Raw genomic sequence first — 19,028 nt, 5'->3', positions numbered from 1 at the left:
TTACCATATACGGCCAAATAAGGCTATAGCAACACACAGTGTACAGTGCATTTAATCACTCATAGATTCAACTTTTCATTTGTAAGAGAAGAATGTGTAATTCCTTTTTTTTAATTAAATAGTCTCACTTGAAGCAAATTTATATCAGCGCTGCTTTTGACTTTTTTGCTGAAAAGTCCATGCTGTAAACTTGCCAAATGCTGCCATGAGGAAACATTTGTTGTGAATTGGCCTTTTGTAGCCAATATCCACTAAATCATAACATTTGAAAAGCCAACTTCCTCAAAATCATCAGATATTTGAAGTTTTAGTGTAGGTTGTCATTATAATTGAGTATGTTATGACACTGTGAGCTAAAAGTAAATACTCCACACCTGTTTTAAATAATATCAATTCTTTATTGTTGCTCCTCTTTAGAAATTTGACATCAGCTGATTACAGAGAGGAAACAGGGGCAATATGCTGAAATGGTACACGTACTGTACATAGAAAACACAATAAATTACTTCATATAAGAATTTAGTAGAAGTTAATATTTACCACCTCAATATTTAAAAATAATTTCAAGCTACTGGACTTGCTTGGACAAACAAATGGCTCATCACTCTTTCATTAGTTGCCTTTTGGTTTCATCCTCAGATGCATTGTCATACAGTACATTTCAGTAACTGCTATAATTTTGGGATCAACGGGTTTTGTAGTGCAGCAGGACAGAGCAAACAAATTAAACTATTGTGGTTTAGCTGATTAGCGTGGCATCTGAATACACGTCAACCAGAGCAGATTACATGACTATAGGTTCTGTTATGTTTTATTTGTCTGATGACAAAAGCGCACAAGTTAACTTGTCTCCGGGGGCTAAGCATCTGCTTGTCGGGTGCACACACTCAGCCCAAAAGTGCATTGTAGCATGTCTCATTAAGTTTAGATACTTGACTTGAACTAAAATGGTAAGCTGCAGGTCCTGCTCTTTGTGTGGTCTCATTGTCTACGTTCTTAGGCACAGAAAAATGAACAAGGCACCTCTAACATTTTGAAGCATGAGCACTGTTGAGAGCAGCAAATTATACACAGTACCATCCGGGTCTCTTCTTTTTTCTGCACTCTCAAGCAAATGGTTCCCTTCTTGTCAGTGACAAACAGGTCTTGACACAGAAATACAACTCTTTCTCTTTTTAGACATTCATTATTTTACTATGAAAATGTGCTTTTCCCCATAAATTAACTCAATCTTACATTCTGACAAAGACCTCAGGGAAACCTCACAAATGAGTGTGTTTGTGAGATGCGAGTCAATTTGTCACTGTGGCAACAAAACAGCGAGAGAAACAACATAAAAAAATACCTCCTCATTTCAATAAATAATGAAAGCTTTGCGGAACACAAAGGCAACGTGATGCAAAACAAAAATGAGTAAAAGAAAACAAACAGAGAACATTCAAAGCTACATCTTAATCACCTTATGTCACCACCTGAGTACATCTTTAGTTTCCTGGGCTGTGTCCTGCTCCTGGTCTGTGCGCTAGGCAGTGGAATGTTGTTAAGGGTAAAGATCAGGGGACAGTGAGCAAGGAAGTCGGCGCTAAGGAAGTGTAGGTAGGGCGGTGGCCGAGCTTGGGTTCAGGGAAGGTGAAAAGGAGTGAGGCGCTGGGGGTGAGTTTTCAAGAAGAGTGTTGGGGAAGATGTTGCAGGAAGTGGTGGTGTGTTCCTCAGTCTGCCTGCCCTGAACTGTCTCACCTGCTTCAGGCATGAAGAGGGCATCAGCTAACACTTAGCTGTGCAAAGCCGATCAGCTTCACCTCGTCTGGTATCTCCGTGTTGTCGCAGCCGGAGGCCTGCATGAGGAGGAAAACATGGAGACGGTCAACTTCGCATCCTGACACTCTCATCTCTATCAACAAAACTAATCCTGCAAAATCTCTAGAACCGCTGTGGTCTAACACCCTGGAGTGATCAGGGGATTGGAACAACTGCAAGCTTATTGTCTCACAAAATAAAGGTTTTGACTTATTATTTCACAAAATAAAGGTTTTTCCAACCTGCTCAGTCTTATTTTCATAAAACTTTAAAAACACTCTGGGTTTGTAATTTACCTGACTAACAAAGACAACAATGAAGTGATTACACCATCTAGAAGTGTGTCTGTGTCACCAAAGCTTGATAAAGCTTATTCCTCTATGGCGTAGACACCTTCACTGTTGTCCAAAAACTATTAAAAACATAAATAAACCACACCGTTGCATTGGCTGACATGTTCTGTCATCACCATGAACACGGCCTCTGTAGTTTATTTTGAGTCAATACCACATACAACGTCAAGTTGTACACCAAATGTGTATTAATCCGCAGCTGAAAATAGTCCCCAGCAAATGCACAATTTACTCCTGATAAAACAGGACTAAAACAGCGGGGCACTGTGGTTTATACCACATATTAGCTAAAAACTACAGTGCCCAGCATTCTACAAAAATGTAGAATATTGCCAGCCTTATTTTTTTAAAGTGGAGACATTCACACCAACATTATTTTTAGGCTGTGCAAATGTTTAATTATATTGTTATAGGAGTTTTTTTTTAATTGCACTCTACAATTTTATGACAGTGAGAAACAACAGGATTTTAATGTGGATAACTCACATCTGGCCAATTCCCAATCTGTTAAATAAGGTCAGTATTGGCCATGCAAGCTGCAGTATATTCAGTCAGAACATCACTATTATGCAGTTGGATTAAATGTAAAAAATAAAACATTTTAAGTCTTAGTGCATTAATCTCTTCATATCTGTACATGTATATCATGTATAATTAAACTGTATGTATCATATAAACAATATGTGTACTTTTAGTCAGGGGCTGCTTGTCATGGTTTGGGCTAGTCACCTTAGTTCCAATGAGAGAAATCTTAACGTGAGAGTATACAATTATATTTTTAAGAGTGTTTTTGTGGCAACAGTTTGAGGAAGGCTGTTTCCTGTTTTAACATGACAATGCTCCTGTGCACAAACTGAAGTTCATAAAGAAATTGTTTTTCCTGGTTTGGTGTAGAAGAACCTGACTGGCCTGTACAACGCTCTGACCTCAATAACATCCAACACCTTGGGGATGAACTGAAACGCCGACTGCGAGCCAGGCCTTATCACCCAACATCTGTGCACATCCTCTCTGCTCCTGTGGCTGGATGTGATAAACCCAGGAGTGGGGGCTGTTATAGCAGCATAGTATTACCTCCACTAGGGAGGTTATGTTTTCAGTTTGGTTTGTCTGTTTGTTTGTCTGTCTGTCTGTCTGTTGTTGCGAAATGTATGGCATGGCCTTGGAGGAGGTTTGCGCTCTCCGAGTGCCCTTGTAGATGATTTTGATTCACAGAAGCAATATTTAAGGCATGGTGCATTTAGATCTGCCTGAGGGAGTTTCTTTTTTATTCAGCTCTCCTCCTGTAGAAAAGCCACTGTGAATGGGTGGCCTAACACTTGCCGGCCTCTTGCAATTCACACCTGACTGGGGAGAGATGCCCCCTCTCTCCGGTGGTCTGAGAGCTCTAAAGTTGTCTGATCAATATGGAGGGACTGTTGTAAAAAAGGTCACTTTTTGTGAGGTCACAGAGTCTATAGTGACCTCTTGTTAAGTTAAGTCATTAAGTTGCTCTAGTGTCACCCACACCACACATTGCCTGCATAAAGTGTTATGAACTGTTCCTCTAGTGAGGGTAATTATTCTCACTCCCTGGGTTTTGTGACACTGCACTCAAGTTAAGCCACAGTGAGAATTTTGCAATGTCTGCAACGGAGCAGAGTTAACATATGGAAATTGAAGCATGCCCATATATCTACATGGCAGTACTGCCCTCAGTCTGACTCCCCAGAGACTGGTCCACCTGTGACACCCACTAGCTGCTGATAAGGCAAACATGGCAGAAAGGTCACTTTGTCAAGCACTGTGGCCCGAAGCACAGATGTTGTTTACCCACAATAACAGAAAGGTCAATAAAACAGAATTTACATATGATTGTTATATCCAAAAGGATTGACATTATTGCTTTTTGTCACAAATGTCAATGTTTCTTTGATAATCACACAAAGGCGACTTCTTAAAATGGCACATACGCAACACTTAAGTCTTTGTCTGTCTGTGTGTTCTGTGTGTTGTAATTAATGTTATATATCCAGTAGTAGAGAACAGCATTTCTGTTGCAACGTTAGTACCAGGGAAAGCCATTGTTATCCAAAACGCTGTACAGGCGCAGGTCTTCTTAAATGAAATGGACTGTCGAGAGTTTTATTTTTTACCCAATTAAAGATGGCTGGGAGTTTTTCCACAAAATACTTACATTTCTTCATGCAAAGCCAATTATTAAGTTATTAATCCAAAATGCAACACTTTTTCACTGTATATCGTCTGGTTGCTGTACTGTGCTTGGTTGAGTTCTGCTTTTTTCATTCCACCAACATAACTTAATTAACATCGTACAAAAACTGGCTTGTGAATCGATTCAGAATCATGGAGAGTAAGAATTGCAGTTCTTATGTGAATCGTTTTTTTCCCCCCACCCCTATCAAGTAATACCTCCAATCTCCTTCACAACAAAACATCCTTCAACTGAAAAACTGAAAAACAGCGACAGATGTTGGGTCATGCTGAAGCTATTTGTTGTTTGTGGCCTTTTTAATAACTCCAGCTCTCACATTCCTCACTGGACCTATCATCAACAAGCTGTTTACGGCTCAACATTGTCAACCAGGACAAACCCAGGAGTGTGTCATCAGCCATCAACCATCTGGAAACTCACCAGCTTAAAGGTCAATACTTTGTAGGTAGTTGGGTCATCTACAATCTTCTGAAGGTTAGAAGCAACTGTAATGTAGAGGACATACAACAACATAATGTTCAAATAACATCAAAGTTTTACAATATGCAGAGTGCATTTCAGTACATGTTTTACAACAGTAACAGAAGATAAGTTTAGTATCAATATCAACACTAGAAAAATAAGATATTTTACGTATTTTACCGGTTCCCATACTATATTTCAGAGGCAATGTTTATGAAAAAAACAAGTAATTGCTATCAGTTTTAGTTATGTCAGGTTCTGTGGACTTGCCAAATGAAATGTCCATCTCTGATAATAGCATTTCTAGGAAAATGCTGACACTCTCTAAATGTTTTACAGTAAATGGGCTTAGCTAGGCCAAGTGTGTATTCAGACAACACAATTTACTAATATGAAGAGGTGTAGCATTACCAATAACAACATCGTGCCCGTTGACCAGGCCGGCCGAGAACAGTTCCTGGGAAACGCCATCAGCGGTGTCTGGTGAGGGAATAACATGACAAATATTGGGCCTGCAGCATTCCACTTAGCAGGTAATTGTATTAGATATCAAATTAGATACTGTTATGAGAACAGACAATGCCATTACCTATTACACACAACATAAACTGCGCCTGGAGATGTAATCACAGGGGGTATAACACATTCAAATCCATATAGGCAGAGCTCTTACCTCGCCCAGGAGTGAATTCAAACCGGATGTCATTCAGCTCCTTTCTAGAATTCCTGAAAGAAGAGACAGGAGGGTGTGATTGCACAAGTGATATCTGAAATGTCAGATTTAAATGTGTGCAGCTCTGTCTGTTAACAGTTGAGAGTGCAGAGACATGACTAAGCTGCAGAACATTAGGAAACATTGAGAGACAAGGGCTGTGTGTCAACATGAAAATGACTTCTGTGAACTAGCACAACCTGCATCAATTATATTTATATATTATTTTTTTATATATTTATTTTTTGTACATTCAGGGGCAGTGGAAACAAGCTGTAAACACAATATTGACATACTATCACCAATTGATAATGGTGAACATGCTAGCAAGCAGCAACAATCGAGTTGTGTTTGTGGTTTTCACGACAAATGGTAGTTCAATATTCACTCTTCTTAAAACTCTGGTTTTGGTCTTGAAAAAGCTCCTGATGAAAATATTAGCTACAAAATGCTCCACTATGTTCACCAGCTAGTCACTAACTTCGTCTGTGTGTCGAACAGTTGATTTCATTGTAGCTTTTTTGTTGAAAAAAAGGCTCTGACAGGAGCGGTGAGAGTGTTAAGTCACGGCCAAGAAAAACAAATCAATAAGCTAAAAGGCAAGAAAACACTCAGCAGAGTTGAGGAGAGTCTGAAAATTATCGTCACTACCAGCAACGCCTTTCAGATAACTCATTTTGATCAATTTTGTTTTAATAAATGTAAATCACCTTTTCCTACAATGATTAGGAAAATGTGCTGCCACAAAAAAGTAATGGACATTAAATTGAATTTAGATTTTCCCCCACTTTGATTATTAAGATGATTTGGTTTACCATAAAAGCAGAGCACCTGTGGGAGAAATGTGCTGTACTGTAGCACTGGATGAACAAACTTTCAGAGGACATTTCTCAGTGGTTTTACACATAGTGAGCAGCAGTATGAAGGAACAGCTGCCTAACTGCTTTTCCTGCATACCTCACACTATTATTGTTTGATATCAAAAATGTTACTTTTCTCAAAGCAACTGCAAATGTGTGACTGCAAATTAATTGTCTGGGTGCTTTGTGACCTGAGGTTTACCATTTTGGTACCATGTTTACCATGTGCCATCCAAACGTGACAGAGCCTTCGCCACAATGAAGAACTGCAGAAAATGTTGGCATCTGCTTATCTGTGTGCATTTACCTGTTTAGATTATGTGCTCTGTGATTCTGTGAAGATTAGATGTGACTAAAGGCGATTTTAGTGTTTAAATAATGCTGTTATGTAGCTGCAACTTTAAGGTGGTAGCGTATCCTCAACCCTAGACTGCAGTAAAATGAAAAAAAGAAAAGAGGCATGTATCAATCCAGCTTGTTTGATTGCATTAATGAAATGTGCCCTCCAGCCTCTTTGAAGCTTCAACTTGCATTCATTTGCATTAAAAATCTGTCTTTTAAATTAGTGTGTGACAGGGGAGTAGCTGTTGCTGATAAAAGTAGGACGTGTCAGTGCTGCCCAAAAGAAGTGTGGTAGGAGAAGATTCATTTAGTTTGTAGTCTAGTTAAATAAATCACACAGCCAGCCCACAACACTCATTTCAATTAAGATTAGAGCCATAATTCAACACTTGCATAAGCAAAGACATATCTGCAATGAGGTTGTTAGTAGTAAGTCTAAACAACATAGTGGGAGTGAGAATTTACAGCTTAGCTGTGAGTCAGCTTGACCTTTTTTAATTTGAGAGGTACATTTGAAAAAAAAAAAACAGGGTAAAAGCTCTGGTGGACCAGATGGATGTAAACAACATCCTTATTGCCAGCAGAGGAAGCAGAGGAAACACATTGCTAAGGCTGTCAAGGCAACATGTATGCAAAGAGGATCATAATCTTTCCCAAATAAATCATGCCTAAAACCTGCATCCTTTTTAAATACCACTGTGAAGAGTCAATGTTTCCACAGTTCAACAGCAGTAAAATTAGCATTTCACCCACCAGCCCCCTTTTTATTTTTTAACATTGTGACCTGACTTGCGTATGTGAGATGACTGTATAATCCCACTGGACAATGACAGGTTTATGACAAATTCTTTTGAAAAAAAAAGAAGAAGAAGAAAAAAAGGTACAGTGTAATCATGCTGTTTACTAAAGACAGGTCTGTGATATTAGGTAGAGGCTTGAAAAAACATTTTACTGGCAAACATAATAGAGAATGGTAGAAACATCTTACCACATGTACACCAGGTGATGTTTGTCAGTAAATTACAGACCTGCATTGTTGGCTGTCACAACGGTGAAAATGTAGATATATCAAAGAAATGCAACACACTATGATGCCAAGGCCAACACACAGATGCTACTAGTGTTACTCTTAATTTTATGTCACACTGATAGGAAGGCAGTTTCTTTACACATAAAAGCAAACAGTCAGTATATGTGTGGGGAGAATTTACTTATGACTGAAAGAAGTTTAAAAAAAAAAAGAGGTGATATGATATTTTCTTTGTGTCTTCTGCTATTATTTTTGCTTATGCTTCAGGAGGCAGGGGTTTCCCTTCTTTAGTCGCCCCCAGGCCCTGGGGAGGAAGCTGGCTGTCAGAGGTTGCATCCAATTAATTTATTCTAACTAATTGCATTCCCTCGAAGGGGATAACCCATGAGGAAGCATGGGCTTGTTATTGTACTAGCGTCACCTAGATGCCAGAGGTGGATAGGATTTATTTGGCTCAAAACAACTAAAGATGGCAGCAAGCTATAAACCCAACTTCAGGCTTATGGATGACATTGCAGGCACTACTGTTTCTCTAAGATGTATCAAGAAGATATTTCAGAAGCTACCACGACATTAGTCAACTTCTACATACATTTTATATAGAAGAACATTTAGAAAACATGTAAATGTCACCTGACTGAACTGCTCAGTGAAATCAATTTGCAATCGGTGCTATTTAAGCTCCAATGACATTGCAACAACAGCAAGCATATTATACAAGTCTGAACTTCCCCTTCAAACTGCTGACAATACTCTTCTCAAGAGACCTCTGTGCCTTTGTGTAAAAAAAAAAAAAGATTGAATGAGTGCCAAGCAAAATGATGCAAAAATCCAATCATGCTGCTGCTGTTCCCCCGTCTCCGCTACAGAGGGGATCATATTACCATAAACTCATGCAAATCAGCTGAACAGTAGAGAGAGAATACAAATTATCTGTTTACTTTGCTCTCTCAAATGCAATTACTTTCATGTATTCACTATTTAACTTTAAATTTTCAACATTAGGGTTTAATTGTTGTGTTTTTGCCATAATACCCATACGTAATATACAATTTTTATACCATAAATAATATAACATTTAACCTGAAAACAGACGAGTTAAAAGTTAAAAAAAAACTATTTGCTTTGAATTTACATTAAAGCCAAGCAACACTGATATTCCAGATACATCTTTCATTTAATCACCCAACTTAAATACACTGTTTCTTCTTATGCAGCTTTGCACTAAATACAGCCGAAAATATCTGCCCCCAAAACATAGGAACAAAATCCAAAAATATGATGCAGTCTCTCATCTTATAATACCTTCTGTGCTGATTCACTTTAAAATGTACCAGCCAAATCCTTCTCAACAATAAAAAAGGTAAAGTTTCTCTTAATAAATGAAGATAAATGCTCTTAAAACGACTGATTCTAAGTCAGCATAACATATGCTGTTCAGATGGAGATAACTTTGTTGATAGTATAAAGAACAGCATTTGTACAATAAGAGGCTCGATGTTATTTACCCTTTCAAAAGTTTTTTTTTAATCTTGCTGCTACATCAAATATGATGTAATGTTCTGTCAGTGTGTCTTTTCTAGTCAAAAATCCCATCGTTAACACATCCCCTATGTCAGACTTGAGAGCATGTCAAAGGCCTCGGTAATCCACCAGGGCATATTTAGCATTTGAAAAACTCATATTTTAAGAAAGAAAATTCATAAAGCTTCATGGCTTTACATCTAAGAAGGCACCCATCACATGTCTGTATCTCTAATACTGAATATTCCAGCTGACAAACCAGAGAGATGACCTGACAGCCTAACAGCTGGGATCATATTAGACACAGTGAATGATCCGTAGAATTTCTCTGTAGAAATTAATTCATTTGCCGCAAATTTTTACAAGATCATTCTGAAGTTACCGGAAGAACTGTATTTTTACTTTTATTAAGAGCTGCAATGGAAGTTTATGTTGTAAATGTACCAATTGATAACCACATCTAATCTGCTCCTTGTGTTGGAGCCATAAACTCCACATATCGAACAACAATAAACTGTGAAACTGAGCAACCGAAAAAGCCCAAACCAACTTCACTGGCAAATCATGTTAATCACCAATTTAGAATAATGGCTCTTCGCCTGCCACCAAACAGTAAGCCGTCCCCTGTTGCATCCAGACCACTGTTTTGTTATTAAGCACAGAATAAAATGGCTTTCTGTGCCATGCTGGACGCCTGCGGAGGGTCCTTCAGATGTCTGTTCAACCAAGAGTGTGCACCAGCTCATCAGGGAGCTACAGGCAAAGCTACTGCCTAACAATACATCCCTTAAAATGTCCTCTCTCTTTCTCTATTGGTGTGTTTGTATACTGAGTAAGACGGAGAAGGAAGATATAATGTATATGATAAACAGACAATGTATTTGCGATGTGTACACCTGCCTTGCATTCCCTTATAAGTTAAGTGAATGGGTGGTAAATGTAGTTGTTTTCTAACAGGAAGTATCTACAGTACATCACAAGCCTCCACTTTGCCATTAAAATATGTTCATGAACAGCAATGTCTGGAATAGTACAGCAAGAAGCAAAAGGTGCAATGAAAGGAGGAAAGCAGATTGTGGAGCACAGCCAGAGAACCAATGGAGTGTAACCCTCTTCTCCCTACGACACGACCGGTGAGACAAAGGGAGATGAAGGGATCTCTGGCAATGCCAGATTGCCTCTGTAGCAGGCAAAGATCATTAGGTCTATTATTGACCTGCATGTTTGCAAGTGAAGTGATGATTCATACAGAAACATAATAAGACATTTCAAAATCGACTGGGCATTTCTGCTTTTACTCCACAGAAACAGACGAGTAAACCAAATTCATATTTTCTTAAGATCGCCGAATGTATCATGATGATTGAGAAAATGTTCTGAAAAGAAATATGTGTCTTACCTTAGCCGTAGTACCATGTTCACAGCACCTTGAATGTAGGGTGTATTCCCATATGGTTCAACCTGCGTGAGAAAACATCAGATGAAGAGGCAGTTTACCTTGTAAACATACAGCTGTACAGATCAGACAAACAAAAATATTTCCTGTCAAAAAGCAGAAGAAAATTTGCACACAGCTTGTACTGCAAAGCAAGAGGTTCTGGTAACTGTAAGATAGACATATAGTCAGAAAAAAAATCAAGTGGCCGCACCAGTCAGCCCATGTGCTTTATTTTTTCTGAAAAATGTCTTCCATTTATTGCAGCTGCAGGGAAAGTTGTATGGGAAAAGAAAAGGAACAAGACATAAAGGTGTGTATGGATCTTTTACCATTATCAGAACCATATTACAAATGGGCTCTTATTCTGGCAAAGAATGAACATCAGGGGACAGAAATGACTGCTGAGTAGCTGTTAGATTTAATTTGTGACTAGAGCACAAGACTACACCTCAAACTGCTTTGGCTCATTTTCAAAATGACAATAGCCTTAGAAATGGGGTTGCAATGGCAGTGAGTCTTTAGTTGAGATACACCCAGGCACTGAGCTGGCACCGTCAGACAGCCATTTACTCTGAGTTATTACTGCTGAGAGCATCCCTCCAGGAGACCAACATTCACACATGTACACACACACACGCACGTATTCGCCTACCTACCACGTGCACAGACAAACACACACACACACACACACACACACACACACACACACACACACACACACATACATGTGCGGTATCCACATGCATGGATGCACACAAACACACACAGACAATCACTGAGGCATCAAGGTCACTGAATCATGACAAATTAGTGCTGTGGTTGAATCCCTCACCTGGGGATGCTGAATAGACAACCCTTCAATAGGGACATTGTTGGCATTTTCCTCATTCTAGGAGGAACAAAATGAGAGGCTTAATTGTGCAAAATGCTATTACATCCTTGGTAAATATCAAATCAGAGCTCATCTTATAAAGACAACATGAGAAATTCAATTTAAAACAATGAGGAGCAATTTTTTGGCTTTGTCAGACACTCTAAAACAGGTGCTTGGCTGTTTTGATTAAACTGCATAAAATGTGTGTGTTGAAATAAACATTCATAATGGAGTTCATTACTTTTACACAAGCTTCAGCCCAAGTAGTCAAGTTAATTGCATTTCCAAAAATGTCCCTCTGCCAGTGCCAAGTTCTACAGCAGCAGAGAGGATAAAGTTTATTTTGCCAAAATACAAAAAATGTATTTATAGTTTTAAGTGTGTTTTAAAGCTGGTGTATGAGAAGAAGAGCTAACTTACATCTTTGGCCTCATCTTTGACCCTTCGTGACTAGAGGGAAAAAACCAAACATACATTTACATTTGTATTCATGGGTACACAGCAATAATAATGATTGATTTCCTTTTTTGTTTCTCCACGAGCAAAACACTTGTAATGTACACCCTTAATGTTTTTTTTTCATATACTATATGTCTGTTTCTGCATCTGTCCATCCGTTTGTCGGTCCAAACTTATTTTTTTGCTTTAAAAAAAAAACCAACTTTATTTCTTAAATCAAAACTTCTGGTAAAGTTTTATTTGTTGCATCATACATTAAAGTTGGGTATCTTTATCAAAGGGCTCTTTCATTATAGCTGCCTACTTCCTCCTGCCTCAAATCCTTGCAGCTATCTTCCAGCTCATTACAGCGACCTCATGACAGGCTCTCTCAAAGATAAGCCATCTGCTATCCAAAAAACACTGACTGATCAGGGAGGAAAGGGATGTACAGGGTCAAAGACAAAGCGGAAGGGTTACATAACAGTTCGATCTACAGGTTAGACATGGCATGCAACAATAATGACCAACACCTTAATAACCCAAATTCTGAATTTCCATGTGCACTTTGTAGTTTTGTTACAATGACAAATACAGCTGAATCTAAACAATAATCATGATAATGAATAATGTGTGATAAAACTTGATTACACTCATGCGTTTGAAGATGAATATAAAGAATCATGAGTAAATATGAAATAATACACACTGCTGAGGCTGGCCTTTGTAAAGTCCCACCTACCCTGCCCTGGTTCACCGCTGCCTTGCCCTCCTCACTGCTCTCGTCCAGTTCGTCATCGCTCCACTCCCAGTCTCCATCCTCTGTCTTGTGCAGGTGGCCACTGGAGCCTGGGACTCTTCTCACCTGGACCATCACAACACACAGCCAGCACACTTAATGTTAACAACGTAATTTATTGTTTGTTTTTAATTAAACACCTATGTAAATTGTGGTTTACATTATCCATGATTCCATTAGGTTTTACAGGCCTTTATGTTATAGCACTGGAACCCTTGTGCAGAGCATAAAGTTTCCCCTCCCTGAGAGAAACTACTGACACTGAGAGAACCTCAGCTGCATATTAGTGATGTTAAAAGTACATTTACAGAGCCACATTCAACTCACTTAGCCTGTTGAATACGTCTGATGCTGCAGCATATTGCTGCCACTCAAAAGAGGGTCCCAGATTCTCATTATAACAAGATCCCTTTCATGTTATTATGACAATATCATATTCTTCTTGTTATTACTACATACCAAATTATTCAGTTTTTACAAAAAACGTTTCTTGTTAAAATAACATAACACTTCATCTTTTTATATCACAAAATCTTCTTGTTATTTCACAAAATCTAAATATTTTATCAAAACAAACGTTTAGCTATGTAACACTAAACATTATTACAACAAAAAACTTTAATATGTTGTTTAAAACCAGAAGAAGATCAGCAGATGATATTGTAGTCTAAGTGGGTAATGATAAAGTGTTATGTTGTTATAACTGAATCATTTGGTACGTAGTAATAATGAGAAAATATGTCATAATAACATTAAAAATATCTTGTTATAAAAGGAAAAGGATCTTGTGAAAATGTTCTTGTTAAACATCTTTCGCAGACCCCTGGTGCATCATATAGGTCATAGGTTGTAGATTCAATTGGCTCATTTTCAAAGGTCATTACAACACTGGTGATACAGTCAGTACACTGACAGACAAAATGGCTCAGTACTCCAATAGAAACCATTGCATTGAGTTGCTTATAGTAACTGTATCAGTTTAGTAGGCACAGCCTGGTTACAGCACAATGAGTACAGCACAGTACAAGGGAAAACTCTATAAATCATATAAAGAGGCAACGTATAAGAGATACCCAATGGTTAAACACCAGTAGTAGCATAACTGCGAATGTAACCAGAACGATAAAGCAAATAAGTAAGGCAGAGTCATCCCTAAAGCCTGTTACTTGTTGCAGCTCTACAGTCTGCAGGAGTGTGTAAAGCAAGCAACACATGACTAGTCTAGCAGTGTGAGGTAAGATATGAAAGCACCACAGTATTACAGAAGAGACAGCACATGTAAGCTACTAGCACCAGGGTCATATAAATGCCCCAGCGTTAAACAAGGGCAAAGTTAAAGAAGCACTACCGCTCTGGTGGTGTCAGGTTTTTTTTCCAAACCTGACATAGAACCAAGGCTCCCCCAGTTCTGCTCAGGGTCCTTGAGCAAAACAGACACAGATCAATTCACCCTGCAGCTATACATGATCACCCGACCGACTTTCAAGATTCAAAGTTCCTTATTGTCATTCAGCAAAACACAGAAATGTAACACATGGACGAAATTACGAGCATGGCTCCTTTAAAAACACCAAATAAGCTAACTAACACACATGCAGCTAACAAAATCACCCCACTGTAAATGTATGAAAATGTATTTAAATAAATACTGTAACTATAAATAAATAGTAAATATAGAAAAATTGCTCAGAATGTAAAAGTGGTTATAGCTGATATCAGGGTTTGCAGGGGATAAAACTGATGCAGGTAAAATGCCCTGTATTTTCAGGCTTCAGAAAGAGTCCATGCAGAACTCAGTATTCCATCATGATTTGTGCAATGGGCCATACATTTGAACTCAACATGAATCACTTTATATGTTCTAACTTTTAACAAATCAATGATTCAAGCCCACATTGGTTGTAAGCCACTAATCTCTAATCTTTACAATAAAGACTCAATTTTTCATTTGGAAGCTCTATTGTGGGTGTCAGGGTGCCCTCTGTTGGTTACTCAACTCACATACATCTAGAGTTCATACTATATGACTCTGAACATGATCTTTTTGTTTTACATTCATATTTCAAATATGATGCAATTAGAGACGATTTCCTGTATTCCTGATTTACTTCTTTTTTTTTTTTTTTTTTTTTTTTTTAGAAAATCATTCTTGAGTTTCTCCCTCCTTTCATCAGATTAAGGATTAATTAAAAATGACTTTGTTGATGACAGCTGACTGGAGGATCTGCCATCTCCTTTTCATTTACTGGAGTATGTTCAAGGGGAAGTTAGGTCCCATGGTTTTAGCTGTCTGGCTTTAAGTCTCTTAAACCCACATAGCACTTGTTTCCTGGGAGTAGAGTTGCATGTGTTTACCACACAGTAAAGAAACTACAGGAACAGAACAAGAACACCAAGGAACGGAGGTGCAAAAGGGCAGAGGGACAATATTGCAGTTTAAAGAAGTCAAGGAGGTTTGGGAGTAACTGGACAAGATCTTAAGAGAGCGAGGCCACAGTAGTCTTGATATAAAGAGGTCACAGCATCCTGAGACCACAATCTTTCGGCAGTATTGCTTGTCTCTGCAAGCTTTGGGTAATGCTTGCTCAGTGTATAACAGAAATGACTCTGCAGGTCAAATCAGCACAAAATAACAAGGACACTGGCTCTGTGGCTTATACATTTCACCCACCGAAGCTATCAGGTGAATCAGACATTACCTGGCTGTATTTATTGTGCATACTGTCTATTTTACACTTTTAACAGGACTCCACACATACAAATATGTAATATTAATTACAGTAAGCATTATGTGATTGTGCATTTCCATTTTGGGATAAATGGCTTCTAGTCTGCGAAAGTGCATTCATTATATCAAATCTCACATCATTTGCTTCAGAGATGTGAATACAGTCTAAATTGGAAAAGTGGTTGCTGTATTAAACTGTATTGACAAAGCCTAATATATAAATCATCACATCAGTTTAGCAATAAGTGTCATTCCATTCATTGTTGTGACTGCTAAAGATGCCTGTAGTTATCAACAAACCTCAACAACATGATGCCACTCGCACAACAATTGCCTCCCTCTTTATTGACACATTGTCCTGTCTGTGCATAACATTAATACACACACATACACAGTAACAGCCCTGCTATCCGCTATGCCCTCCATTTACTCCCTAGGAGTCAGTGAATTTCCACCCCTCCACTCGGCCACTCTGCCTTCTGGCAATGGCCCTCTGTTCCCATTTCTGTCCTGGCCATCCAGGCGGAGTGTTATGTGAAACCAATATCAGCTGTGCCTAAAAACTGCACTTCCTCCCAGTAAACTGTGACCAGTGGGCAACTGAGCAATAAAGTTCTCCTTTCTAATGGTAACAATTCATTTAATCCTGGTGGGTGCCCCATACAGAGAGCTGCACTGGGAGCCACCGACGCAAGATCTCAGTACATTTTCTGCTGCAGTGGCCCATATATTTTTTTTTTTACATAATCTACAGGTTAGGCATTAAGTGTGTGAGGTGCTTAAGAAAGTCAGAGTGCGAAGCTTGTGTTGAATGTACATACTGTACTGCCATACTTTGTTCATATTTAGTCACGAACTGAGTTATTTGACAGGGAATGTTTGTGTAAACATACCTTCTTCGCTCTCTGGGAAATCTTTGGTGCGTGACACAAAAGCTTTTCAACCAGATAGTCTTTGTTCTGCAAGAAAAAAAATCAAATTACGAATCAAAAATTTCGTATAGTGTTGTAAAGTATTGTGTTTTTAAATGGTAGCTCTCAGAAATCAACTAAGTTGGTTGAAGTACAAAAGGTATGTGAAGGTGTTTAAGGTTAAGTTATCTATTATTTTAAAATGTTTAAAGTTAGACCAGTGACTAAACCAGTTTAAATGGAAACAATAGTGAGGTTTCAGTACTTGGTCCTGCTAAATCCCCTTCATAAAATTAACACTATACAAACTATGCTAACAGATGAGATATTCAGCTTTTCATTTCTCTGAACTAGAACTTAAGGGCACCCCTTGTAAAAGATCATTATGTTCAATTATTGACAAAGACATAGAATTAAAAGATATAGAATTGAATTAAGGAAAGATTTATAAGTTTTCCTTTTTCCATTGTAATTTTTTCTGCAATAGTATATTGTGATGAATACATACAGTGTCCTTGTGAACCTTTTATACTGTATGTTGCTCGGTGTATTAAGGTATGTATAACCATCATAAACTAAAAAACCTCAACATACAGGACTGAATCATTGTTGGAGTTGGCATGAGGCCAAACGTAGAACACTAATAACAAGTCAAACATTTGAGATGAAACAAATACCTTGGCCTTTTGGAAGAATTTACACTTCAAAAGCTCTGCAGCTGTAGGCCTAGAGATAAAGAAAAGTACATTGTTGAAAATACATCACCACACAGCACTATCTGAATGTTAAACGGGTGCTTTTTATTGCTCACAAATTGTGCTCTTCACTGACATATTTGGTTGATATATGGGATGTGGGCCTAACCTTTTGGCAGGATCCTTCTGAAGGCACATAGTTATTAGCTTTCTAAACGATTTTCCGTATCTTTTTAGCACTTCCTTGTCTTCTACACCCGTTTCTAGAGTGGGTGGATCATTCTGTAGGGTAAGCATTAAAACCTAAAATGACAAGAAAAAAAATGCTCAGAACCGCCCTCACATTTCAGCAGCAACACAAAAATTGAAGATGAGAGAAGAAACTCCAAGCATGAAATAGTTGAAGAAATGTAGAAGAAAAGTAAAAGCAATGGGTTCCTTTAGATAAAAAAAGGATGCCTCTTTATTAGTTTTTTGGTTTCCCTATTACAGCAAAAGCAGCAAGTCATAATGTGTTGAGGAAATCTCACAGAAACAAATTGGTTTAGAGGAAAGTTAAGTAAGAGTTCATGGGCTCTGCTTTCTTCTTTTCTTTGACAGTGCTGGTGAAAGCCACAAAAATAGATGTGATTAGGACACCACACTGATTATTTTACACCCAATAACACCATCTAGAACACTCACCTTCATGGGAGGGTAGCGGTGATAGGGTGCAGAGCCTGTTGCTAACTCTATGGCTGTAATTCCAAAACTCCATATATCTGCTTTGAAATCATAGCCTCGAACCTGTGGGTATATAATTACAATAATCTGTAATATCAAATACACTTAAATCTCTGGGGCTCTATGTTGTTGTTCTAATGTTGTGATTTTAGTGGTTAACATGTCAAAAATACATCAGCTAATATCATTACATCATGAAATGGATTAGCACTAAGTGCAGCAGAGGTAAACTCAGGCAAATACATGTTGAATGAGATATGATGAACTTTACACCAGCAGCTGCCTTTTTGTATGGAGAGAGATAGACTCACCTGTTCCATCACCTCTGGCGCCATCCAGCATGGCGTGCCAACAAATGTCTTTCGTACTTTGTTTCTAGTCATATCCCCCCCTGTGGCTAGGAATGCGCTTACTCCAAAATCTGAAAATATAGATAAACAACATGTGGAACTATGTGTCGAAATGAACATGGCTGCAGTCAAGGATTGTTTAGGAGATCAAAATAAAAAAAAAAAGACAATTTACAGTACAGTATTTTGTTAATTTAAAAATCTGTGTTAAAACACCTTCGTGACAGACAGGTAAAGTAGTCGAAATATGTATTCATACAGTCTGTGAATTCAGTTCCACCATTTAGGCATTTATGGTTTTAGTCGTATTAAATTAAAGAAAAGCATGAGTGTAAAGCTGACTTCACACTGGGTGCGTGGCGTGAGCGTGGCGTGAGCGTAAGCGTGAGCGTGAGCGTGAGCGTGAGCGTGAGCGTGAGCGTGGCGTGAGCGTGTCGGCTGCGTGGCGTGTCCGTTTTTATTTCGGCTCCCATGTTAACAGGTTAGAGCTTGCACACTGCCTGCGTGACACGCACATCTCAGGAGCGGCTCGAGCCACGGCAAAAACGCGCGCATGCTAGAAACAGAACCGACGCCTATTTTTCACGCAACACGCAAGCGCGTTGGAAGCGTTTCCAGGCAAAATAGAATAGGAAAAGATGTTTATATGTAATTTTGACACAAATACATATTAATAAATGACGTGTTGATGTTTGAAAGTCTCTAGGTTTTGACATAAATGCAGATATAAATGTAATTTAAAAAAACAATAATAAATAATTATCGATTTTCAAATAT

The 19,028-nt window shown here is 38.4% G+C and overlaps 1 protein-coding gene across 4 annotated transcripts in view; it reads right to left on the bottom strand.

The window, feature by feature from the left end:
- Window positions 1-377: 377 nt before the first annotated feature.
- Window positions 378-19,028, bottom strand: part of stk39 (serine threonine kinase 39) — a 26,650-nt gene continuing 7,999 nt past the window's right edge. For 3 of the 4 annotated variants that reach the window (XM_031298249.2, XM_031298277.2, XM_031298267.2), the window contains exons 7-19: window positions 18,213-18,322; window positions 17,863-17,964; window positions 17,348-17,481; window positions 17,161-17,209; window positions 16,466-16,531; window positions 12,788-12,910; window positions 12,028-12,057; window positions 11,566-11,622; window positions 10,695-10,756; window positions 5,501-5,553; window positions 5,239-5,307; window positions 4,786-4,850; window positions 378-1,835 (exon numbers count right to left, since the gene is read on the bottom strand). In XM_031298249.2, the coding sequence (XP_031154109.1) occupies window positions 1,761-1,835; window positions 4,786-4,850; window positions 5,239-5,307; window positions 5,501-5,553; window positions 10,695-10,756; window positions 11,566-11,622; window positions 12,028-12,057; window positions 12,788-12,910; window positions 16,466-16,531; window positions 17,161-17,209; window positions 17,348-17,481; window positions 17,863-17,964; window positions 18,213-18,322 (995 nt within the window). In that variant the 3' untranslated portion in view covers window positions 378-1,760. The remainder of the gene's footprint in view (window positions 1,836-4,785; window positions 4,851-5,238; window positions 5,308-5,500; window positions 5,554-10,694; window positions 10,757-11,565; window positions 11,623-12,027; window positions 12,058-12,787; window positions 12,911-16,465; window positions 16,532-17,160; window positions 17,210-17,347; window positions 17,482-17,862; window positions 17,965-18,212; window positions 18,323-19,028) is intronic. The other variant, XM_036004298.1, reaches the window with a different exon arrangement.

This window comes from Sander lucioperca, chromosome 8 (assembly GCF_008315115.2).
Source record: "Sander lucioperca isolate FBNREF2018 chromosome 8, SLUC_FBN_1.2, whole genome shotgun sequence".
Classification (NCBI taxonomy): domain Eukaryota; kingdom Metazoa; phylum Chordata; class Actinopteri; order Perciformes; family Percidae; genus Sander; species Sander lucioperca.
Note: the sequence above shows the minus strand (reverse complement) of the source record. Positions and strands in the feature narration are given on the sequence as shown.